The 26,691-nt window shown below is 44.5% G+C and overlaps 1 protein-coding gene across 1 annotated transcript; it reads right to left on the bottom strand.

Annotated features, from left to right (window-relative positions):
• Window positions 1-15,474: 15,474 nt before the first annotated feature.
• gjd4 (gap junction protein delta 4) lies at window positions 15,475-26,355 on the bottom strand. Its single transcript, XM_033042149.1, has 2 exons — window positions 26,060-26,355; window positions 15,475-17,258 (listed from the first exon to the last, which is right to left on the bottom strand). Exons 1-2 carry the CDS (start codon window positions 26,121-26,123, stop codon window positions 16,018-16,020), a joined length of 1,305 nt encoding a protein of 434 aa, XP_032898040.1. The 5' UTR covers window positions 26,124-26,355; the 3' UTR covers window positions 15,475-16,017.
• Between the last annotated feature and the right edge of the window lie 336 nt (window positions 26,356-26,691).

The following is a 26,691-nucleotide window of genomic DNA, read 5'->3' as shown; positions in this document are numbered from 1 at the left end:
GATTGCACCAGAAGTACTGACTCGAAAGTCCACATAATGTGCACCGACAATAAACACTATCGGAGTTTAGTTCTCAGCATCACTTGCTTAAATTTAAGGGTGGCACGGTGGCTCAGCGGTAGAGTTGTTGCCTCACATCGCTTGCAGCGCCAGAGATCCGGGTGTGGAGTTTTACCAGCCGCTGTGAGGACTCTCCCGACGCCGGGGCAAGACCACCCGGTGAGAACGGCCAGGGACATCGGGCCTCCGTACAGGCAAGTGCGGTGGCCTCAATAGGCCTGACTTTGGGGTGAACATGGGGTGGGGACTGGACATTGTGCCTTCCTCCACAGTGCTATTCACTGTGGGGGGATGATTTTTTTTTTGTCTATTTGTAGTCTTGTAGGTCTGTGTCCAAGATGGCTGCCGTGAAGAGAGAGTGGACGCTGGCGCGCTTTGGCTGCCGCTGCTCCCTCTTCACACTGTGTTTTTGATTTTCTGTTTTTGGATTGAATCCTGTTTTTAATTTGTGTCTCTGTGATGTCTTTATTGTTATATTCCGATTATATGTTATTCCGATATACTATGTAAGGTGTCCTTGAGATGTTTGAAAGGCGCCCATTAAATAAAATTTATTATTATTATTATTACCTTCTCCCCATGACCGCGTGGGTTTTCTCCGAGGTCTTCAGTTTCCTCCCACACTCCAAAGACGTACAGGTTTGTAGTGAAATTGGCTTGGTATAAGTGTGGACTAAGTGTACACTTATAAGATCATAAGATCATAAGAGACAGGAATAGAATTAGGCCATTCGGCCCAACAAGTCTACATTCAATCATGGCTGATCTATCCCTCCTAACCCCATTCACCTGCCTTCTCCCCATAACTTCTGACACCCGTACTAATCAAGAAACTTATACTTGGTATAAGTGTAAATTGTCCCTAATGTGTGTAGGATAGTGTTAATGTGCGTGGCTCATTTGGCCGAAGGGCCTGTTTCCGCGCTGTTTCCGCGCTGTATCTCTATACTAGACTAAACTGAATTTCCATAGAATTATTTCTTTAGCTGGCAAACTAATGGGGTCCTAACGAGGTCTTCCTTCCCCTGAAAATCTTTGAACAATGAAATATTCCGTTCTTCATCATATTGGATCACAATGTAAGTTTTCCTGATGTATTTATTATTAATGCTCCTTGAGGGAAGCTTTCCTTTGTAGAGTTCTATTACCATCTTGCAACATCTGCAGAACTCGCTTTTTTCCTGCATGTTTCTGCTGCTGTATCTCACATCAAATTAGAAGCCTTTTCAGAGCTGGTTGAGGAATCTCCTTCCCATTTGGCCAGTGAAGCTTTTGTCAGGTTTACTTGACACTCTGTTTACCTTGAAGATAGACACAAAAAGCTGGAGTAACTCAGCGGGACAGGCAGCATCTCAGGAGAGAAGGAATGAGTGACGTTTCGGGTCGAGACCCTTCTTCAGACTTCCTAATGTTTGTTATTCCCAGTGTATTATTTATCCAACCTTGCCTTCCAATCCAACTCTCTCTGTTCTGTTATCCTTTCCAGGTTTGATTCCATTGGCTACTTGCAAACACAATTTCATGTTTTGATAGGGCAACATTCCAATTATTCAATATTTACTATAAATTTGCCATCCATATCAGCAATTTGAATCAATCAATCTGAAGAAGGGTCTCGACCCGAAACGTCACCTATTCCTTCGCTCCATAGATGCTGCCTCACCCGCTGAGTTTCTCCAGCATTTTTTCTACCTTCAGCAATTTGGATGGCAGCGCAGCTAAGTGTTTGGTAAATTTGTCGATGACACCAAAGTTGGAGATATGGTAGACATTGAGGAAGGCTCTCTAAGTTTAGGAAAGGCTCTGGAACAACCATGGAAGTGGGCCGAGGAATGGCAGATGGAATTTAACCCGGGCAAGTATGAGGTGATGCAATTTCCAAAGTTAAACCAGAGAAGAACTTACGTAGTAAATTGAAGGGCCCTAAAGTGTGTTGTAGAACAGAGAGACAGAGAGACTTGTACATAGATTCCTGAAAGTGGCAATACAGGTAGCACAGGTGAGAAAAGCATTTGACATACTTGCCTTCATTGGTAGCGGTATTGAGTGTAGGAAGGAACTGCAGATGCTGGTTTACACCGTAGATGAGCCACAAAATGCTGGAGTAACTCAGCGGAACAGGCAGCATCTCTGCAGAGAAGGAATGGGTGAAGTTTCGGGTCGATCCAAAACGTCACCCATTCCTTCTCCCCAGAGATGCTGCCTGTCCCGCTGAGTTACTCCAGCATTCCGTGTCTACCTATTGAGTATAGGAGTTGGGATGCTACAATACAACCCATTCAGCATGCTCGTGAGACCAAATTTGGAGTACTATGTACAGTTCTGGTCACCGTGCTATGGATAGATAATAATAATAATAATAAATTTTATTTAATGGGCGCCTTTCATACATCTCAAGGACACCTTACATAGTAATCGGAATAAAAACATATAATCGGAATTAAACAAGTAATTAAAGACATCACAGTGACACAAATTAAAAACAGAATTCAATCCAAAAACAGAAAATCAAAAACACAGTGTGAAAAGAGAGCAGCAGCAGCCAAAGCGCGCCAGCGTCCACTCTCTCTTCATGGCAGCCATCTTGGACACAGACCTACAGGACTACAATTTGACAAAAAAATCATCCCCCCACAGTGGATAGCACTGTGGAGGAAGGCACAATGTCCAGTCCCCACCCCATGATCACCCCAAAGTCAGGCCTATTGAGGCCACCGCAATTGCCTGTACGGAGGCCCGATGTCCCTGGCCGTTCTCACCGGGTGGTCTTGCCCCGGCGTCGGGAGAGTCCTTTCGGCGGCTGGGCCACTTGGAACGGCCGCTTCTTGGTTGGAGCCCGCAGCTGCCGAAGCCGACAAGGCCGCGCCGGTTTGGCGCTCCCAGGCTCCAGATGAAAAAGTCGGCGCCCGCTCTCCGCACTGCCGCCTTGCCGCCTCTACGCATGCCGTCTCTCCGCACGCCGCCTCTCCGCTCCGCAAACCCGCAGCCCGGAGATGTTGCTCACGGCGGTCCAGCTCGCCAGAGCTCCAGCGCGGCGACCCAGGCAAGGCATCGCCCGCTCCGCTCCAGCACTCCAATGCAGTGCCGCCACGCAGGCCGAGGTGCTGGGTGGTTCCCGCCAAGAAACGGCGCTCCAAGCCCGCTGGTAGGCCACGAGGACGGGTCGACGGGCAGCCCGGAAAAAAGGCTGCCACACCGACCAGGTAGGGACCTATAAATAAAGTAACACCTACCCCCCTACATTAAAAGACCATATCCCCTACAAACAAAAAAACAGGACTCACTAAAAACTATTTAAAAAAACGAATTTAAGACGGACGGCTGCTGGCTAGCAGCCGTTCACCAAGATGGCTCCTCCTCTAGATGTCACAAAGCTGGAAAGTGTGCAGAGAAAAATCACTTGGATGTCACCAGGACACAGTCACTTCAGTTATAATGAGAGGCTGTTTAGGCCAGGACTGTTTTCCCTGGAACATCGTTTGCTGAGGGGTGAACTTATAGATGAACACAAAACCAGCAGAGCCACAGGGTTGAGCAGCCCAGTGATAGGGGGCATAGGTTAGTTTTTGGATCCAGCGCAGAAACAGGCCCTTCGGCCTCCTGGGTGTGCACCCACCATACTAGGGACAATTTTTACATTTACATTTACACCAAGCCAATTAACCTATGTCTTTGGAGTGTAGGTGGAAACCAAAAATCTCGGAGAAAACCATCACAGGTCATGGGGAGAACGTACAAACTCCATACAGACAAGCACCCGTGGTCAGAATCAAATCCAGTACCCGGTAGCTTTATCACTACGCCACCGTGCCGCCCTGAGAAGGGAAAATGGGGTTACTTGAAGTTAGAGAAATCAATATTCATACCGCTGGGTTTGTAAGCTGCCCAAGCAAAATATGAGATGCTGTTCCCCCAAATTGCGTATTTTTCTTATCATTACTTATGATAATATCATTACTCACCACAATATAGCGACAAAACTAAGTAATATTTCCAAAGAAATATATAGTGGAAGCCACGTGAGCACAATGTAATCATAGATGTTATTACGTGTACGTGATTTTGTATCTCTGCCTCCTATGGTGGTTAATATCGAAGCTGAGTCCACAACAGCTGGGTTTCCGATTAATTGTGACTGAGACTGCAGAGTGAGGTATCTTTTATACATGGAGTTAAATAATGAATGGTCATAGGTGTATTCAGTCACAACTCCAGTTATTTTAGTGTCCCTCCACTGCACATCTGTGACTCATCCCACCGAGTCGGTTATTTACTGCTCTCGCTTCGAGATTTCCGAGGCGTTTAATAAAAGCAGCAGAATTTTGCAATTACGTTAGGTGCCAGGTCTCCTCATTGGCAAGACTCTCCACTTGAATTCTAATGGGACTACGCCTGTCACATTAAACCAACACTTCCCTTTGCAAAGCTGAAGGGACGTGATTCAGTTTTTTCCCCCGTACTTCAAGTGGAATCATAAAAACTACAGCAGAGATGGAAGTAATTCAGACTAGTATAATTGGGCAAGCTGCAGCTGAAACAATTTAATTCCATTTCCTCGCCTTTCCCATACCCACTTAAATTCTTGATTTTTCAAATCTTTATCCAATTTATCTTCAAATAATGTTACAATCCTCACTTGCAGACTGTTAACCAGAAGAACATGGGGAATAGAAGCAGCATCCATAGGCACAGAATGCTGGAGTACCTCCGCAGGACAGGCAGCATCTCTGGAGAGAAGGAATGGGTGACGTTTAGTATCGGGTCAGACTGAAGAAGGGTCTCTACCCGAAACGTCAGTGATGCTGCCTGCCCCAGGGAGTTACGCCAGCATTTTGTGTCTATCTGTGGTGTTCTTTCCTACACGCAAGCAGTGTCCATCTGTCATTTAATAAGATAATAGCTAATCATGTGGATCAAACATAATTTCAGCCCACAGTCCCCAGGTCTAATTTCCCCTCTGTGTGAAATACAAACAGATAAATATGGAACAAAGTTTTGTGAATATAATAATGTTATTGTCCATGTGATCGAAACATAATTGTCAATTGGTGTTGGTATGCGGTAAAGTCATCTGAAGCACTTGTTGTCTATCAGGGATTATTAAGGTTAGTGTATACCAGTGTTGTGAAAATAGTTCATAAACTACTGAAACAGATCCGCATGAAAAACCGGTTAACATTGTTTCCGTGGAACCAGAGTGTTGGTCACCAAGGGGACCCCAAATGAAAAAAAGACAAGAGACTGCAGATGCTTCTTCAGCCTGACAAGGATCAAGTCAAAATGGTGACTCAAGGTCAGACAAGCTATTTCAGTAGAACAGAGGTGTACAATTATGCTATTTGAAAATGCACATGTATGGAGACATCAGTGAGAGAGTTTGATGCTAAATGTGCCAGTAGAGAGGGTACATAGCAACAGCGTGCAAATTCAAACACAGAGCAACAAATCAAAACAATGTTACCAATGCAATGTCTACAATGAGAGGGAATCTACAAAACACAAGAACACAATAGGAGAAGGAGTAGATCACCTGTCCCCTCAAGCCTGCCCTAACATTCAATATGGTCATGGCTGATGTGTCAGACATTGCCAGAGGAAAATGGGATTGCAACAAGAAATGGCGCTCAAGAACTTTTCGGTGACACGAGGACAATCTCACCTCTGGGTCTTGTGTTAAAGTAACATTGATGTTACCACTTCTTGGGTCACAGCCATGCCAAGAAACATTGCACTTGGTGTGGCACAGTGGCGCAGGCCAGTCTGCATTTGGAGTAGTGTGAGGAATTTTAGGCACCATATCTGAGGAAGGATGTGCTGGCTCTGAAGAGGGTCCAGAGGAGGTTTACAGTAATGACCACAGGAATGATTGGGTTTTAATATGATGAGCGTTTGATAACACTGGGCCTCTGCTCGCTGGAGTTTCGAAGGATGAGGGAGGGACCTCATTGAAACTTACCGAATAGTGAAAGGCTTGGATAGAGTGGATGTGGAGAGAATGTTTGCACTCGTGGCAGAGTCTAGGACTAGAGGTCACAGCCTCAGAATTAATGGACGTTCCTTTAGGAAGGAGATGAGGAGGAATTTCTTTAGTCAGAATGTGGTGAATCTGTGGAATTCTTTGCCTCATAAGACTGGGGAGGCCAAGTCAGTGAATATTTATATGGCAGAGATAGTCAGACAATACTAAACTTTTAGAATTCTTCATCAATCTCAAAGGTCTGTGGAAGTTTAGCAGTTGTGTTAATTCACAGTGTCATAGCTTCATACAGTGTGCAAATAGGACCTTCAGTCCAACTTGCCCATGCCGACCAACTTGTCCCATCTACACTAGTCCCACCTGCCTGCGTTTGACCCATATCCCTCAAAATCTGTCATATCCATGTGCATGTCTAATTGTTTCTTAAGCATTGCAAAAGTCCTTGCCTTATCTACCTCCTCTGGCATCTCATTCCATACACCCCCATCCTTTATGTGAAAAAGTTACAAAAACAAATTCCTACTAAATCTAGTCCTCTGGTTCACCGCCGCTGCGTAGAAGCACTGGAGGATCCTCGGAGACACTCTGAATTTCCACCTCAGGCAATTGAGGAAATTCAGAGTGTCTCCGAGGATCCTCCAGTGCTTCTACGCAGCGGCGGTGGAAAGCATCTTGTCCGGGAACATTACCATCTGGTTTGGGAATTGCTCTGCCAAGGACAAGAAGGCTCTGCAGAGAGTAGTGCGTTCGGCCGAACGCACTATGGGAACTTCACTTGCCCCCCCTGCAGGAACTATACATCAGGAGGTGCAACTCCAGAGCCAACAATATCATGAGAGACCCCTACTACCCCTGCAACGGACTGTTCCAGCTGCTACGGTCAGGCAAACGCCTCCGTTGCCATACGGTGAGAACAGAGAGGTTGAGAAGGAGTTTCTTCACAGAGGCCATTCAGACTGTAAACGCCTATCTCACCAGGGACTAACTCTACTGAACGTTTTTCCTTCCATTATTTATTATGTAAAAGAATATGTGTGTTATGATTGTGTTTATAGTTGTTTGGTTGTTTGGTTGTTTGTCTTTTGCACAAAAGTCCACGAGCATTGCCACTTTCATTTCACTGCACATCTCGTATGTGTATGTGACAAATAAACTTGACTTGACTTGACTTGACTTGACTTGATTTCCTACTCTGGACAAGAGACACTGTGCATCTATCCGATCTATTCCTCTCATGATCTTATCCACCTCCATGAGATCACCCCTCATCCTCCTGCACTTCAGGGAATAGAGTCCCAGCCTGCTCAACCTCTCCCTGTAGCTCAGACCTTCGAGTCCTGGCAACAGTCCAATTCAAGTAAAAATAAGCTATGAAAAAGATTTCTAGACATAAGGGATGTAGGAAATGTTCTAAGCATTGACAACAGAGCTGTGAAGATATTCACCACTCACTATCAGCTGTACCTTCTGTCTATAGCAAGCAGTAGCATAAGAAACAGCTAGGCTGAGGCAGTCAGGTGCAGACAAATGCTGGAAATTCATATTAAAGTTGCAGTCAAAATGATGAGCCGGTTAAACAAAAAATGACACAAAGTGCTGGAGTAACTTAGCGGGTCAGGCAGCATCCCTGGAGAACATGGATTGGTGATGTTTCGAGTCGGGACCCTTCTTCAGACCGATTTGTGAAAATGGATAAAACGAATAGTTCATCTGGAAGAAGATTGTTCAGGCAACCAAGTGGTTTTTGGTGTAGGAAGGAACTGCACTTGCTGGTTTACACCGAAGATGGACACAAAATGCTGGAGTAACGCCTTACCCTTCCATATCTCCAAGTCTCCCTCTTCCCTGACTCTCAGTCTGATGAAGGGCCTCGACCCGTAACGTCACCCATTCCTTCTCTCCAGAGGTGCTGTCTGTCCCTCTGAGACTGCCCTGTCCCTATCTATCCCTCTCCACAACTGTCTTAAAATATAAGAATTATGATCACTGTTCCACAAATGTTCCCCCACTGAATCTTCGATTACATTGTCTGGTCCTAGTTTGACTGCCTGCATACAGTTTCAAGAATCCGTCAGAGATGAGATTCCTCTTAGCAGGCAAAGCAGACCAATTCCAAAAGACGTGATCTACGTTTTTGGAACTATTACAAGCATGAGGTGCAATAGTAATTTTAAAAATAAATAAATAAATAAATAAATAAATGATACTAGGATCTGGCAACAGGGGGTAAAACAACAAAAACAGACTTGGTTGGTAGTCCCCTTTCTGCGGAGTTTAATGTTATAATAGAGCGATTGTTTCTCCTTTCTTTTTCCTTCTTTTCTAGGGTCTACTTTCTTTCTTTACTTCCTTCTCTAACTTCTTTTCTAAGGGGCTTTCTTTTCTCAACACTCTCTTGCACCTTCACGACTCTTGCACACTTTCCTTACTTCCTTTACTTCTATCTTTTTCTTAAAGCTCAAAACATGAAGCGGTACAAAAAAATGTATTAAGACATATGTGTTGTGTATTATTGTAACTTACCGTACTTCTAATAAAAATAATAAAAAAATTTAAAAAAAGAATCCGTCTTGGAAGCACCTCACAAGTTCTGCCCCATAGGCCCTAGCACACAGGGGGTATCAGTTATTATTGGGGGAAGTTTAAAATGTCCTCTCTTAGTGCAGCTGTGACATTCTCCCTAATGAGTAATCCAACCTCCACCCATTGAAACCTGCACTCTTTCACATCTCTGCCTATCAAATCTGAAATATCAAAACCCTGGAATTTTTTTTTCCCTCAAGAAATATACTTTATTCAGAATAAAAGATACATCCAAAACAAGAACTGTGCAAAAAATCTTCCTATATTCTCAGCGGCTATATTAATTGGCGTTGTATTTGGTAGTGTTCACAAAAACTATCATTATACCCGGCACCCTTGCCACTCATGTGCCCCCCCCCCCCCCCAGGGGTGATATCCCTACCCGCCACCACACTCTGCCCCCCCCCCCCCCCCAATGTCCAGCAGCGGAAAGACCGTAGAGACATAGTGATACAGTGTGGAAGCAGGCCCTTCAGCCCAACTTGCCCAACATCGGCCAACCATGTCCCAGTTACACTAGTCCCACTTCCCTGTGCTTGGTCCATATTCCTCCAAACCTGTCCTATCTATGTACCTGTCTAACTGTTTCTTAAATGTTGGGATAGTCCCAGCCTCAACTACTTCCCCTAGCAGCTTGTTCCATACATCCACCACCCTTTGTGAAAAAGTTACTCCTCGGATTCATATTGTCATTTCCCCTTCACCTTGAACCTATGTCCTCTGGTCCTCGATTCCCCTACTCTGGGCAAGAGACTATGTGCATCTACCCGATCTATTCCCCTCATAATTTTGTATACCTCTATAAGATCACCCCTCATTATCCTGCACTCCATGGAATAGAGTCCCAGCCTACGCTCCCTATAGCTCAGGCCCTCTAGCCCTGGCAACATCCTCATAAATCTTTTCTGAACCCTTTCAAGCTTGACAATATCTTTCCTACAACATCAATTCAATTCAATTCAATTCAATTCAATTCTACTTTAATGTCATTGCACAAATACTGAGTATGGGTACAACGAAATGCAGTTTTGCGTCAGTCCGTAGCAGTAGTGCAATATAGAAAAAAAAAAAAAAAGAGGATACAGAATAATAAAAAATACAGAATAATTAAACAATGGGGACGGAGGGACCGGAGAAATCTATCGGCGGGACTCCGAGTTCAGCAATGCGACGGTATGATTGTAGAAGCTGTTCCTCATCCTACTGGTACGAGACCTGAGGCTCCTGTACCGCCTCCCTGATGGGAGGAGGGCAAACAGTCCATGGTTGGGGTGGGAGGGGTCTTTAATGATCTTCCCAGCCCGTTTCAGACACCGTTTTCGGTGGAGGGCATCCATGGCAGGCAGCGGGGCACCGATGATGTGCTGCGCGTGGTGCCCAGAAATGAACACAATATTCTGAATGCAGTCTCACCAACGTCTTTTACAACTGCAACATGACCTCCCGACTTCTATACTCAATACTCTGACTGATGAAGGCCAAAGTTCCAAAAGCCTTTTTGACCAATTACCTACCTGTGACTTGACCTTGAAGGAATCATGCACCTGTACTCCTAAATCCCTCTACTCTACAACACTACCCAGAGGTCTAGCAATTACTGTGTAGGTCCTGCCCTTGTTCGACGTCCCAAAATGCAACACCTCACACCTCTCTGTATTAAATTCCATCAACTATTTCTTCTGCCCATTGATCCAAATCTTGCTGCAATCTTCACTACTGTATCTGAAAAAACACTCACATTTGTAACTCTGTGGTCCTCTCCCACTAAGCCTTGCCGTTGGCTGCACCGAGCTTCGGTACGTCCCACAGCACGTACTCATGCAGTCTAGAATGGGCCATTCGACAACATTCCCCGACGGGCATCGATATTTTTACTAAAGCATGGTTGGGATTTGAAAATGTGGAACTGCAGATGCTGGTTTACACCAAAGATATGAGTACTCCAAAATGCTAGAGTAACTCAGTGGAACAGGCAGCATCTCTGGAGAGAAGGAACGTCTCCAGAACAAGGGGTCACAGTTTAAGGATGAGGGGGAAATATTTTAGGACCGAGATGAGAAAAACATTTTTCACACAGAGAGTGGTGAATCTCTGGAATTCTCTGCCACAGAAGGTAGTTGAGGTCAGTTCATTGGCTATATTTAAGAGGGAGTTAGATGTGGCGCTTGTGGCTAAAGGGATCAGGGGGTATGGAGAGAAGGCAGATACAGGATACTTAGTTGGATGATCAGCCATGATCATATTGAATGGCGGTGCAGGCTCGAAGGGCCGAATGGCCTACTCCTGCACCTAAATTCTATGTTTCTATGTTTCAGGTTGGGTCTGAAAAAGGTCTCGACACGAAACGTTACCCATTCCTTCTCTCCAGAGATGCTGCCTGTCCCGTTAAGTTACTCCAGCATTTTGTGTCTATCTTTGGAATTTAGAACAGTGCCTGAAAGCGTGGGAGAAGCAGAAACCTTCAACACATTTAAAAAGCACTTGGATGTGGGTTTGAATGTCTGTGCCCTGTGGGGCTACAAACCAAGTGCTATAAAAGGCATTAAGCCAGATATTTAATCTTATTGATTAGCATGAACACAATGGACCAAAACAGGTTTTCTTTTGTGTTGTAAATGTCTTCATTTTCTATGATTCCGTGGTGACGTCAGGGCAAACGTTACCAGGTGTCACATTGGCAAGTGTCTGTGCGTGAAGTTAAGTGAACTTCGACTGGAATAATGCAGAGCAGAAATGTCCACTCATCTCACCCATCCCTGGCTGCAGGCCTTTCATGCCCAGTTTCTCCCAAAGTACAGATTCCACCTCCATTCCATTTTCTATAACATGTGCAATATGAGGAAGTGTGGATAGGCACAAATTGCTGGAGTAAGTCAGCGGGATAGGCAGCATCTCTGGAGAGAAGGAATGGGTGACGTTTCAGACTCGGGTGTAAGTGTAAACAGATACTTTGGATCCGCATTCACTAAGAGGGACACAAACAATCTTCCTGTTGTACTAGTGGCCAGAGGATCTGGGGGGACGGAAGAACTGAAGGAAATCCACATTAGGCTAGAAATGGTGTTGGGTAGACTGATGGGACTAAAGGCTGATAAATCCCCAGGGCCTGGTGGTCTGCATCCCAGGGTACTTAAGGAAGTGGCTCTAGAAATCGTGCACATTGGTGATCATTTTCCAATGTTTAAACAGCTTTAAACAGATCCATTGGTTGTGAGATGTTTAGTCTCTTCGGAATAAAAGATACTGTATGAGCCATTTATGCTTAAGTTAGTTACTGTTAGTACATTATAGCCATATCTAGATATTTCTAGTTTTATCTTTTTTGTAGGCTTGTGGGTGTGGTTTGATACGTAGAAGAGCGTGTCTATAGCTGAGGAGGCTAGCACAGACACATAGATTGAGTCCTACCGCAAATTGGAGGAGCAGCACCCCATATTTCGCTTGGGCAGTTTACACCCCAGCGGTATGAACATTGACTTCTCCAATTTCAGGTAGTCCTTGCTTTCTCCCTCCCTCCCCTCCCCTTCCCAGCTCTCCTACAGCCCACTGTCTGCGCCTCTTCCTTTCTTCTTCCAGACGCCCCCCCCCCCCGACCTCCACATCAGTCTGAAGAAGGGTCTCGACCCAAAACGTCACCTATTCCTTCATTCCATAGATGCCGCCTGACCCGCTGAGTTTCTCCAGCATTTTTGTCTACCTTCGATTTTTCCAGCATCTGCAGTTCTTTCTTAAACGTAGATTGGGAGTTCAGTTTAGCTTCGAGGGATGGTGAAGACAACAGTTTTTTACCACGATGCCTAACATAAGACTCACTTGTACTTTACACCACACAACACGGATGAAACAGTTAGTTAGAACGACTAGTTATATGAATCATTTTTTAGTTTTGTACTACTTCAAAAAAAGACTAATTAATCAAGAAACAACGACTGGAAGTTTCGTTTTTGCTGTCGGCGAGTGCAAAATAAATCTTCCAGTCGTTGTTTCTTGATTAATCTCCACCTCATCTCCGAGTTGTAATGGCAACCAAAAGTTGGACATTGGAAAGTTAAGAAATTGCCATTCCAGATACATATATGGTGGAGGGAGTACAATGAAAGCTCACGGATACTGCCCCAGTGTGGGGCACAAAGGAGTGGGATGATCATGGGTGGAGAATAGTTCTGTTGGAGGTATTGGGTTGACTCTGCCTTTATTCTCTAGATGTCAGAAGAATAGAAAGTGATTGCACTGAGCCTTTTCGGTTGACAAATTGGAAGCAGGGAGAATATTTTCCCAGGTGAACATGTGATGTCTGGAATAGGGTTCAAGGTCTCAGAATAAGGTTTTGCCACTTGGAGTGTTTGGTTCAGTTTAGTTTAAGATATACAACTCGGAAACAGGCCCTTCGGCCCACCGGGTCCGCGCCGACCAGCGATCCCCGCACACTTGCACTCTCCTGCACACACTAGGGACAATTTACTATTTTACCAAGCCAATTAACGTACAAACCTGTACGTCTTTGGGGTGGGCGAGGAAACCGAAGATTTCGGAGAAATCACACGTGGTCACGGGGAGAACGTGCACGCTCCGTACAGATTGCACCCTTCGTCGGGTTCGAACCCGGGTCTCCTGGCGCCGTAAGCACTGTAAGGCAGCAACTCTACCGCTGCGCCACGAGATGAAGAGAAACTTATATAATCAAATGCAAAGGCTCAGGTTCCATGCCCAATCACAGACAGTATTTGATAGCTGCGGTCTTCCTGACAAGGGTAGATAAGGTCCATTAGGATTTTGATGCATACCTATGTTCTGTAAATCACTGATATGCGGCTAAAAGTTTCCATTGACTAGTGTCTTGGTTAGACAGGTCGATTGGCATGGATGAGTTGTGCTAGAAGTCTGAAGAAGGGTCTCAACCCGAAAAGTAGCCTATTCCTTTTCCCCAGAGATGCTGTCTGACCCGCTGAGTTACTCCAGATTTTTGTGCCCATCTTCCATTCTGACTCTGATTCTCAAGACCCTTTGTGCCAGTTCAAACATTGCGTGATCCACAGGAATCTACTGTAACAGAAAGGAATATTTAACTCCATCTCCATATGTAATAAGCAGGTCTCTTGAAAACTGCTTGACGCCATTTTATTATGAAAGTACTAAGGAATACCACTGAAAGCTTTTGTTATATTTGCACAATTAACAAATACAGCACCATTTTTGCATACAATGTAAACATTGAGATATATCTTTGTCATTTGAAAGCATTTCTGAGTCATGACCTACTGCTTAATAATCCTTGCTAAGTGTTGGAAATATATATTGTTATGGATACTGCAGGCTTGAATAAATGTTTTTATTAAAGGATGCATAGAGCAGGATGATCTGTTGGCAATGCAGTTAAGGGGAACATGCACTCATTTTCAAAGCAGTTTGAGATAACGATTATATTATACATTGTAAGTATTGCTCTGGGCATGTTTTAGCAGAATTAAATTGATGACCACCTATATAATTCCCCTCGTTTCTACATCTGCTGATGTTTCTATGCACCCAGCCAAATATTTTTTTTTAAGTCTGAAGAATGTTTTAAAAGTCTGAAGAAGGGTCTCGACCCGAAATGTCACCCATTCCTTCTCTCCAGAAATGCTGCCTGTCCCGTTGAGTTATTCCAACAATTTGTGTCTATCTTCGATTTAAACCAGTTCTTTCCTACACAATTTAAAAAAAAGTTATTTCTTGTTTCTGTAAGAAGTGATTGGGTCAAAATGGTGTAAAATACACATGTATTTTCACTCACTAATTCGGTGTCAAGAGGAAATAATAAAGTGGCCCAGTTGCCCTGTGTTGTTGTGAATATATTGACTGGAGGTCTGGAGCAGGTCCCATTAACACTGGCACATTGAGGCAAACTAGGGCAAGGATCCCCAGCCCCATATCTTCAATTGATTTGTGAAGGAAAATCAATGTTATCATTGTGAGCCAATGTGAATCAAATTCACTGCAATTTTGGGACCACCGGTCAAATATTCCTAAATCTGCAAATCGAGTATGTGCCGACCAGCGATCCCCACACACTAACACTACCCCCCACACACAACAGGGACAATTTTACCAAAGCCAATTAACCTACAAACCTTTACGTCTTTGGAGTGTGGGAGGAAACGTGCAATCTCCATACAGACAGCAGCGATAAGCAGCATCGAACCCGGGTCTCTGGCACTGTAAGGCAGTAACTCCACCGCAGACGAGCACAAAATGTTATGGCGTAGAAGGTTTTGTGCAAGTGCTGGGAGATGTTAATACAGAAAGGTGCCCACTATGGACTACTAGACAATGTTGGAAATCTTCGGCAGGTCAGTCAGCATCTGCAAGAAGAGGACGGAAATTCCAGATCTGCAGCCATTCCCCATATCTGAGGACACTCCTCAGAGGGTCCAGAGGTTGTTTACGAGAATGATCCCAGGAATGATTGAGTTAACATATGGTGAGCATTTGACAGTGTTGGACCTGTACTCGCTGGAGTTGAGATGGATGAGGGTGGGGGGGGCTTATTGAAACAATGAATAGTGAAAAGCATGGATAGACTGGATGTGGAGAGGATGTTTCCACTAGTGGGAGAGTCTAGGACCAGAGGCCGTAGCCTCCGAATAAAAGGATGTTCCTTTAAAAAGGAGATGAGGAGGAATTTTGTTAGTCAGAAAGAGGGTGGTGAATCTGTGGAATTCTTTGCCACGAAAGGCTGTGGAGGCCAAGTCAGTGTATATTTTTAAGGTGGAGATTGATAGATTCTTGATTACTAAGGGTGTCAGAGGTTACGGGGAGAAGGCAGGAGAATGGCGTTAGGAGGGAGAGATAGATCAGCCATGATTGGATGGCGGAGTAGACGATGAATCAAATGGCCTAATTCTGCTCCTACTGTATAACATATGAACTTATGATTCAATTTTCGCTTGTGGGAGTTTACTGCATTTCCTACATTAGAACAGTAATTACAATTCAGCGGCTGCATTAATCACTATGAAGCACAACAGGATGTCCTGGGGCTGTCAAAGTTGCACTATTAAAGCACACAGTGTTATTTTCCACTGGAATTTGATGCTAACATTTGAGACAACCAGATTTACTTACAAGACATCTGGTGTTCAAAAGCACTTTAAGGCAATCCCTTCAGTTCCATTGCATGAGAACAAACTCAAGCAGATAACCATCGGGTCATTCACTGGACACTTGCACGCTGACAGCCTGCTATGGCCCTGTTTAACTTGCCATTACTACACATACAGCACCATCTGTTGTTCTACTGGGACAGTGCCCTTCCATCCCATTTACAGCAACCAAATCCCTAACTATTGTCACCGCACACCGCTGTTTAAAAGAAGCATTTTCAGCAAAAGTTAGTTGTTCATGTTGACCTCTGCCCTTTAAACCCACTCAGATTTCTTTTTCCTGCTCTCCACGTTGTCTGTAATCCGCATATGGACGAGCCTGTACTCCTCTATCATCTGGCGACTGTCGCTGCTCGCCGGAGACCCGCTGGACTTGGACTGCAATGCGTGCTGGCGTAACCTGGAGCCCTGCTGATCCGGCACCTCCTCTCCGCACCTCTCGGCTGAAGAACGAGCAGCAAGTCCCTGGTCACCCGCACACTTCCCGCCGCACTCGCCGGCCATTCTGCCCGCAAGGGCCTGGTTGGATGCAAGCACGTTGAGGTGCGCATTGTTGCTGTTGGTGTTGGAGAGGGCCATGTGGTCCAACACCCCCTCCCCCGGTTGCTTCAAGGCTGCTCTCTCCTGCCCTGGTTTGGAGACCGACCCACCGCCAGCGCTCCCGCCACTCTCGCGCCTTTGCCGAGCCTGCAAACCGTAATCTTGCAGCGCTTTGTGTTCGGGCAGCACATGGGGGTCACTTGGCATGTCAGGGTAAGGCTCCTCTTGGTAAAAGTTCCTCATCAGCATCTTCCTCCTCTTGCCCTGTTTCACTGCCTGCTTAATGACATGAATCAGATCTGCAAAGTTCAGCAAAAATGAGAGGGCAGTAACCCCAAACATAAAGTTGGCCAGGAGAGTCTTTTCAGTGGGTCTGGATGGGTAACATGTCACGATATTGGCGCACGGGTACCTGGAACAAACAAACTTCTTGGGGACCATAAACCCAAACAAATAATATTGTCCGGCCCCAAATCCAGCCTCCAGTAAAGCTCTCAGAAGTAACTGAAGCACATACGCCTCACAAAAGTTGTGAACTCTTCGCCCTGTGCCGAGGTCTTCGTTTATCACCAGGATTTCACCACAGAACTCCTCTAAGTCGGGGTTTGTCTCGCCAACCTTGAGCATTGAAGGCGCTCTTGCCGATGGCACTTTTCTGAAGGGCGGAGGCTCTGCCGGGTTTTGAGGATGCTGGCAAGGGCATCCAACATTCTGCGGGGGCAGCCGGTGAGTGACATAGGTTATGAAGATCACCAGAGGCAAACACAGTACCACAGCCTGGACAAACCAAAACCTGCAGTGGGATATGGGAGAGAAGGCATCGTAGCACACGTTGGAGCAGCCTGGCTGCATGGAGTCACAGGTAAACTTAGTCTGCTCGTCCTGGTACAAGGGGTAGCCAATGCCAAGTACAACTAGTAGACGCAGAAACACGATTACTGCAATCCAGAGCTTCCCTGAAAAAAAACAGAGCAAATATTGTGCTGTTACATTCAGAGTACTGTTTATATAGACGACATTTGATATCCAAAAATAAATAGGGAAGCAATCATGTCATATGATACAATATGATAGAACATTATTTATCCCAGGAGGGAAATTGATCTGCCAACAGTCATAAAACACAAAATGTATGAAGCATGAAATTAAAGTGTCGAGTGGAAAGGATTGGGGATGGGGATGGATGGAGGTGGGGTTGGAGGGAAAAATAAAGGGTTACTTTGTAACTTTGTCGGTGCCCTTTATTTAGCGACTCTTTGCATACCCTGGGTATACAAAACAAAGAATTTCACTGTGATTCCTCACATGTGACAATAAACTATTTATTCATTCATTCATTCATTCATTCATTCATTCATTCATTCATTCATTCATTCATTCATTCATTCTTTCATTCATTCTTTCATTAATTCATTCATCCAAAAATCTTTTAATGCAACTAACCAGCTACAAACATTTAAATCACCCCCGGCAGCACATTCCAGCCATTCACCACCTTCTGTTTAAAAAAATTGCCCTGCACATCCCCTTTAAATTTTACCCCATTCACCTTAAAGCTATAGCCTCTAATATTTAAGCATGATAATTACCTGCCATGTCAGCACTCCATCGAAACTCCTCAAACACCTTCAGCCCAGCTACAATTTGCTATCCTAGCCTTCGACACCAATCAGAGCAATACTCTCCTTCACACCCCGTATGTCAAACCAAACTCCTGTTCTCCCACCTATTTCCTGACTACCTCAATCTCACAGATCCTCTATCATATAGAGTCAAAGACTAATAGTGATACAGCATATAAACAGGCCCTTCGGCCCCTTGCACACACTGGCCATCATGTCCCAGCTACACTAGTCCCACTTGCCTGCGTTTGGTCCATATCCCTCCAAACTTGTCCTACCCATGGACTTTTCTATATCTTTCTTAAAAGTTGGGATAATCCCAGCCTCAACTACCTCCAATGGCAACTCGTTCCATACACCCACCACCTTTTGTGTGAATATGTTACCCCTCAGATTCCTATTCAATCTTTTCCCTTTCACCTTAAACCTATGTCCCCTGGTCTTCGATTTCACCTGCTCTGGGCAAGAGACTCTGTGCATCTACACCTCCTGCACCTCAAGGAATAGAGTCCCAGCCTACTCAACCTCCCCCAATAGCTCAGGCCCTCGAGTCCTGACAACATCCGCATATCCCCTTTGATCATTTTGTTCCATGCTTTCCCAGGCTGATCCAGGTCACCATCTGAAATCGCAAATACCTGCTGAGGTGGCCTAACCCTCAATGTCCAGATCACCCCCAGCAGATGCCTCACCTTCTCCCATCCTCTTTCTCCACAGCCACTCCCCATATCTGCTGGTTATTAACCAAACCTTAGACCCAACCTGTGCTCCATTGAGTACTCCCCAAAGGCAGGCATATAGAAGGAATGTCTTTCAGCTGCTGGTCTATTGTCTGTTGCAAGATTCCCAGGGCTCTAAAGAGCCACAGTACTTCACAGCAATGGTGTTGTGATGAAACCCTCATTAGCCTGCATGCTTAAGGCACCTTTCCAGGAACATATGATTTCTAAGGTAGGACGTTGGGGCCAGTTAATAACCTTATTCAAAGTGCTGGCACAGACACAGTGGACAATGGAAGATGTTCACTGGAAAAATGTTCTCTATTCTTGAGATGGAGCCAGATGAAAACTCAGCAACCAGAATACATATAATAATAATAATGGATGGGATTTATATAGCGCCTTTCTAATACTCAAGGCGCTTTACATCGCATTATTCATTCACTCCTCAGTCACACTCGGTGGTGGTAAGCTACTTCTGTAGCCACAGCTGCCCTGGGGCAGACTGACGGAAGCGTGGCTGCCAATCTGCGCCTACGGCCCCTCCGACCACCACCAATCACTCACACACATTCACACACAGGCAAAGGTGGGTGAAGTGTCTTGCCCAAGGACACAACGACAGTATGCATTCCAAGCGGGATTCGAACCGGCTACCTTCCGGTTGCCAGCCGAACACTTAGCCCATTGTGCCATCTGTCGTCCCAAATGGTGTTGTTATACATGTAACAAGTCTGGCGTGATAGCTTGGTATAAGAACAAACCGGGATTTAAATAATTCATTCACATACTCAAGATCCACCAAAGTGTTTCACAGTTAATGAACCATTTATCGTGACGTTGCTGTTGTGTTGTGGACAATTGATACACAGAATGGTATGTGTATGGAACAAACTGCCAGAGAGAGGGAAAGATAGACACAATGTGTAGGCAGCAACTGCAGATGGTGGTTAAGGCAGGTACAATAACATGTAAAAGGCATTTGAACAGGTATATGGATAGGAAAGGTTAGGGGGGATATGGTTCAAATGCAAGCAAATAGGACTATTGTAGATGGACAACTTGGTTGGTGTGAACAAGTTGGGCCGTAGGGCCTATTTCCATGCTTTGTGCCTCTATGAGTTAGCACAGTGGCATTCAGTCGGATGGATAGTGGCTAAGTTACAAGGTTTAATATCTAGAATCCTGAACTACTGATCCGGCAGTGTGTGTTTGATAACCATAATGATAGCTTGGGATTTAAGACATGGGTATTTTTTTTAATTATAAACGCATCCGAAATAGTGACTATGAAGCAGCTGGTAATAAAAAATCTACCTTATTCAATAATCAAATCTGGGGAAAGAAATTTGCAAATCTCACCCCATTGGTCTGGACTACAAGCAATTAGTGATGGAGAATAAACGCTAGCTTTTCCGCCGACTTGAACAAATAAAAGAAAAGTTTTCCCAACAAATTCTGGATCATTTTCAATTGGAAAGTACTAAAATGATTTAGAATGGAAGAGTTGCACAGAAACAAGCTCCTTAAGACACTGAGTCTCTTCCAATCACCAAAGACCCAGCCATGTTGTCCTTGAGGTGTCCTTGAGACTCTTGAAAGGTGCCCATAAATAAAATTTACTATTATTATTATGTTAATCCTGTTTAATTTTCCCCATATTCCCTTCAATACTCTGTCAAAAATGAATCTACATCTTATATTTATGTTATAAATATTTTGCAAGGTAATGGCGCCCCAATATTTACAGGGACAGGGCGCAAAACGAGTCAGAAACACCCAAAGAGGTTGGCAATGCAGGAGATGCAATGGCCTGTGATCTTTAGCAGGGCCTGAGTAATGTTTGGAATAGACACAAAATGCTAGAGTAACTCAGCGGGACAGGCAGCATCTCTGGAGAGAAGGAATGGGTGGTGTTGAGAAAGCTGAAAAAGGGTCTCGACCCGAAACATCACCCATTCCTTCTATCCAGAGATGCTGCCTGTCCCGCTGAGTTACTCCAGCTTTTTATGTCTATCTCCTGAGTAATGTTATGTAGCTCCGTGTGATGTCTTGGGTCGGGACCTTTCTTCAAACTCGGATTATAAGAAGAGATGTGCAGCTGGACAAAGTAATCTTAGGCAGAACATCATTTGGTTCTGGTTTTTGTTTCACTAGGTATTTCTGAAAATGTTCTTCATTGAGTCAGAAACTGCAACAAATTTGCCCGATGAAAGCAGAGTATTTCTCCAGAAAAAAATGTACAGTGTTTAGTAAAAGTAAAATTCTGAGCATAAGTTTAGTTTTAGGTTAGTTTCTTATCTCGTGTTCTGAGGTAGAGTGAAAAGCTTTTGTTGCGTGTCGGAGGACAATACATGATTACAGTCGATCCATTTGCAGTGTACAGATACATGGTAAGGGAAATAATGCTGCACAGATGCAGTACAGAACGCCACAGGAGATCCTTCTTCACTGTAGCTATCAAACTGTACAACTTCTGTCGTGGGATAGACTGACTCCACTCCAACCCCCTCCCAAAATCTTTGCACACCCCCAATCCTTTCCACTCGTCACTTTAATTTCATGTTTCATATATCTTGTGTTTTATGACTGTTGGCAGATTAATTTAAAGAGACGGACATTAGTTCAGCACTGCTCTCTGGTTGTGGTAGGATGATTCAGTTGCCTGATATCAGCTGGGAAGAAACTGTCCCTGAATCTGGAGGTTTTCACACTTCTATACCTTTTGCCTGATGGAAGAGGGAGTGGCCAGGGTGCGACTCGTCCTTGATTATGCTGCTGGCAAAATGTCCAAACCTTCTTAAACTGCCACGTGGATCAGTCAAACATCCATCTTAGGCATCAAACCAGCCTAAACCACAAGATCAGGTGTTTGATCGACAGGGTGTAACATTAATTACAACTGTTCATAACTTTTTATGTGGGTCAATTGGTGGTTGTTATGAATTTCATGGCAATTGGCTCACACATTAAATTAGGTTAATGATGAAGTCATCTGACTTTTGAATAAGTACTTAAACCTAATGCAAGAGAGAGATGTAACGCCCATACTCTGGATGGCTACAAGATTGTTTAATTATAGTGTTGCAATTTAGTGTTGCTTTGCTGCTAATGTTTCTATTCATGAGGTGACAGCATTAGTTTAAAAATAATGTAATTACTCTAAATTAAGAAGGCTTTAATTACGGTCACTCATGTAAGCATGTCGGTTTGCAGTGTTCCTAACTTTAACTGGCTCGAGTGCACACTCCCTTATTAATGCATGAAGTCATTACCAAATTTCTGCTTCTTCCAGAGTCCTTGACATAGAGTTGTGGAGTCAGTGTGGAAACTGGCATTTCAGCCCAACTTGACCATGCCAACCAACATGCCCCATCTACATCAGTCCCACCAGCCTGCATTTGGTCTAGATCCCTCTAAACCTAACCTATCCATGTTCCTGTCAAAATGTTTCTTAAATGTTGCGATAGTACCTGCCTCAGCTACCTCCTCTTGCAGCTCATTCCATACATCCACCACCTTTGGTGTAAAAAAGTTTCTCCTCAGGTTACTATTAAATCTTTCCCCCCTCACCTTACAAATAGGAGGTGTTGTTCCTCCAGTTTGGGTGTGGCTTCACTCTGGCAAGGATATGGACCCAATGGGGGCCAATGCGACCATTGTAAATGGGTGGAAAGGCCAACACTGACCTCACAGTCATAGAATGAAACAGTGTGGAAACAGGCCATTCGGCCCAACATGCCCACATCGGGCAGTATGTCCCAGCTACACTAGTCCCACCTGCCCACGTTTGGTCCATATCCCTCCAAACCTGTCCTATCCATGTACTTGTCTAACTGTTTCTTAAACGTCGGGATAGTCCCAGCCTCAATTACCTCATCTGGCAGCTTGTTCCATGCACACACCACCCTTTGTGTGAAAAGGTTACCCCTCAGATTCCTATTAAATATTTTCGCCTTCACCTTAAACCTATGTCCTCTGGTCCTCGATTCCCCTACTCTGGGCAATTCTTACACCCATCTGTTAAACATCCATCTGGTTAAATCTATACCACCAAACGTTCAACGCCTTCACTCTCAAATGCAAACATCCTCTCATTACCAGTTTATAGAGCTGAGTTCCCACAACAGGCTTTCAAGTCAGTAGGAAATAGTCATTTTAATTCCTATTTTTAATTTTTTTAATTGCATAAATACAGAAATGAGAAAGCATCCTCAACTTTCCTACTATGCTGTGACAGAAGTCACAATGGTGATGAAATGAGTGAATGGCTAAATATTTAATATTAAGGAAGAACCAAATGGGTAGAAAGGGATCACAGATGCTGGTTTACACCCAAAAATGTTGGAGTAACTCAGCGGGACAGGCGGCATCCCTGAATATAAGGAATGGGTGACGTTTCGGGTCGAGACCCTTCTTCAGACTGAGAGTCAGGGGAGAGGGAGACACAGAGATAAGGAAGGGTAAGGTGTCAAAATGAGACATCAAAAGCGATGTAAATCAAGGAAATTGTAGAATAGATTATTGTTGGCTAGGACAACAAAGCAAAGAGAGGAATGGGTTTTGTGTTTCCCTCAGTTCCATTTACAGTACTAGCATTGAATCTGAAGCTGAGTGTATTCAAACGAGATCGGGGAAAAACATTTGATCTCAACTTGACATAATAAAAAAATAGACAAAACAGTGGGTGTCATTTTAGGATTAGAACATAGAAACATAGAAAATAGGTGCAGGAGTAGGCCAGTCGGCCCTTCGAGCCAGCACCGCCATTCAATATGATCGTGGCTGATCATCCAAAATCAGTACCCTGTTCCTGCTTTTTCCCCATATCCCTTGATTCCATTAGCCCTAAGAGCTAAATCTCTCTCTTGAAAACATCCAGTGAATTGGCCTCCACTATCTTCTGTGACAGAGAATTCCACAGATTCACAACTCTCTGGGTGAAAAAGTTTTTCCTCATCTCAGTCCTAAATGGCATACCCATGATTCTACAAAATGACTTACAAAAGGGGAAACTAGTCAGAAAACTGGGTTCAAAAAACAGTTGAGGGAAGGACTTCAATACCCCAGGAGATTATAAAATGTATTTACAATAATATTGCAAAAACGATCCTCGCTAATCTTGACACTTTCTAAATACTTGGGTCCTTATCTTTAATTAAATAGAATCAAAAATACATATTATCACACACACAAAGTTAACATCTTACATTGGCGGACAAACTTTCTTTTTGTTGCACATTGTTACTGCCTGACCTGAGTATTTCCAGCTGTGCTTATTAATTATTGTAAAAACACAAAACATCCTGTGAAAGAGTTGCACCATGATAACACTATCCATGGGAACAGTCTTGTGGAAATGTTGATCACCAGAACCATTCCTCAAGCAGCCAAGTAAAAAACATTGGTGCAATAATTAATTTGCACAAACAGTGGAATTTTTAGAGCACAGATGGAGACTGTTCACCCCATCATGTCCACATGCGCCAACATATTGAATGATGGAGGCTCCTCTCATCTCCTGAGTCTCGGCTACTACTCTTCAAGTGTTTGTCCAGCTCCTTTTTAAAGGTGCTGACAAATTCCGCTGGTATCACCCTGCTAGGTGGCAAGTACTATACAGCCACAAGGTGGTGCAGGGGTGGAGTTGCTGCCTTACAGCGCCTGAGACCCGGGTTCGATCCTGACTACGGGTGCTGTCTGCTGTCTTGATTAGTACAGGTGTCAGAGGTTATGGGGAGAAGGCAGGAGAATGGGGTTAGGAGTGAGAGCTAGATCAGCCATGATTGAATGGTGGGGTAGACTCAATGAGCCGAATGGCCTAATTCTACTCCTATCACATGATCTTATGACCTTATGAGTTTGTACGTTCTCCCTGTGGGTTTTCCCCGGGAGCTCTGGTTTCCTCCCACATTCCAAAAACGCACAGGTTTATAGATTAATTGGCATCGGTAAAGATTGTGAGTTGTCCCCAGTGTGTAGGTTAGTGCTAGTGTACAAGGATCGCTGGTCAGCGGGGAGTCAGGGCCTGTTTCCATGCCATATCCCTAAACTAAATTAAACTAAACTACTAGTCCATATATCCATCTGGCTTCACCTTGAGTGGCTCATCTCTCCTTTTGTCCTTTCATTATAAAGCTGAATACATTCGCTAGGTCCACCTTCACTCATTATCACCTTCTCCACAGCCAACAATGGACCATTGTGGGCTCCACCTTGGATCATGGTTGCTGGCTTTGATTTGTCCTTTTGCATACCCTTTCTTTTACATTGTCCCTGCCTCAATTACCTCATCTGGCAGCTTGTTCCATGCACACACCACCCTTTGTGTGAAAAGGTTACCCCTCAGATTCCTATTAAATATTTTCCCCTTCACCTTAAACCTATGTCCTCTGGTCCTCGATTCCCCTACACTGGGCAATTCTTACACCCATCTGTTAAACATCCATCTGGTTAAATCTATACCACCAAACGTTCAACGCCTTCACTCTCAAATGCAAACATCCTCTCATTACCAGTTTATAGAGCTGAGTTCCCACAACAGGCTTTCAAGTCAGTAGGAAATAGTCATTTTAATTCCTATTTTTAATTTTTTTTATTGCATAAATACAGAAATGAGAAAGTATCCTCAACTTTCCTACTATGCTGTGACAGAAGTCACAATGGTGATGAAATGAGTGAATGGCTAAATATTTATTATTAAGTAAGAAACAAATGGGTAGGAAGGTATCACAGATGCTGGTTTACACCCAAAATGTTGGAGTAATGCCTCATCTCTCCTTTTATCCTTTCATTATAAAGCTGAGTACATTCGCTAGGTCCGCCTTCACTCGTTATCACCTTCTCCACAGCCAACAATGGACCATTGTGGGCTCCACCTTTCCTTGATCATGGTTGCTGGCTTTGATTTGTCCTTTTTGCATACCCTTCATCCATTGTACCTCTTCACATCCCTAGACTCCCTCTCCGTTGATTCTCAGTCTGGAGATGGGTCACGACCCGAAACGTCACCTATTCCTTTTTTTCCAGAGATGCTGCCTGAGTTACTCCAGCATTTTGTGTATATCTTCAGTGTAAACCAGCATCTGTATATCCTTCCAACACATGTTACCAAGTGCCAGACCTTGTCCCACCCCATCCCTCTTCCAGCCCCCCCCCCCCCCCCCCCCCCCAACCTGTACCCCCCTCCCTTTCTACAATCAGTCTGAAGACGTCCTCATCCAAAATGTTGCCTATCCAAACACTCCAGAGATGCTGAGTTACACGAGCACCTTGTGTCTTTTTTTGTCTGTAAACCAGCACCTGCAGTTTGGTATTTTCAACAATTAAATCAAATCTGGTTTAGAGTTGGACCATAACATGGGACAGACACTCTGCCGTTAATCGCGTGGCAGCATCTCACTGTGTCTCACTCACCGACTATGGTCAGGTTGTGCCTAAGGGCGAGAGTCACCAAGCCAAGGTTGTCCAGCCTTCCCATCGCCAAGCGGGTCGCCAGGTCACCGTCCAACAGATAGTCCTTGCAGAGTGATGTCTCCCGTCTGGACTACAGCAGCTGAAAGAGAAAGAGGTCTGACTTTGCATTAGCGTGGTTGGGAAATTGCTCTTTCGTACTGGTGTACAGGGTCACGGGAGATTGTCGCTGTGGCATCTGTCCGCAAAGTCCGCAGAGGCAAAGCAACTCCACTCATCACCTTCACAGGCTCCCTCCCGGGTGACAACTGCACAGACAATAGAACTTCACGCATCCCTCCCACTCTGGGCTATTCTTACCGACCAAAGGCATTCCAGCACCCTGACAGAACCTGGATATTTTGGTGCAGCCCATTTCGGGAAAAAATAATACAATCCGCGGGATTAGACCGGATTACTGGGGTATTCCCCTATGAACGTCACACAACACAGAAAATAGCTCGTTTCCCAGACAAAACCCCAAACCGAGTCTTCAAACCTTCCTTGGCAGTTAAGTCAGTCATGGTGAAATGAGCATGCTTTCCATGGAGTGAATTCCGTTTGCAGGGTAGTTTATATTCTTGATGTTCCGTTAT

This window comes from Amblyraja radiata, chromosome 2 (assembly GCF_010909765.2).
Source record: "Amblyraja radiata isolate CabotCenter1 chromosome 2, sAmbRad1.1.pri, whole genome shotgun sequence".
NCBI classification, from domain to species: Eukaryota; Metazoa; Chordata; class Chondrichthyes; order Rajiformes; family Rajidae; genus Amblyraja; species Amblyraja radiata.
Note: the sequence above shows the minus strand (reverse complement) of the source record. Positions and strands in the feature narration are given on the sequence as shown.

What these genes read in the sequence shown, in the direction of transcription:
- gjd4 (XM_033042149.1), bottom strand. Translation starts at nt 26,123, where the DNA reads ATGGGAAGGCTGGACAACCTTGGCTTGGTGACTCTCGCCCTTAGGCAC. An exon ending in GCACAACCTGACCATAGTCG is followed by an intron (nt 17,259 to 26,059) that starts GTGAGTGAGACA and finishes GTTTTTTTTCAG; the next exon opens with GGAAGCTCTGGATTGCAGTA.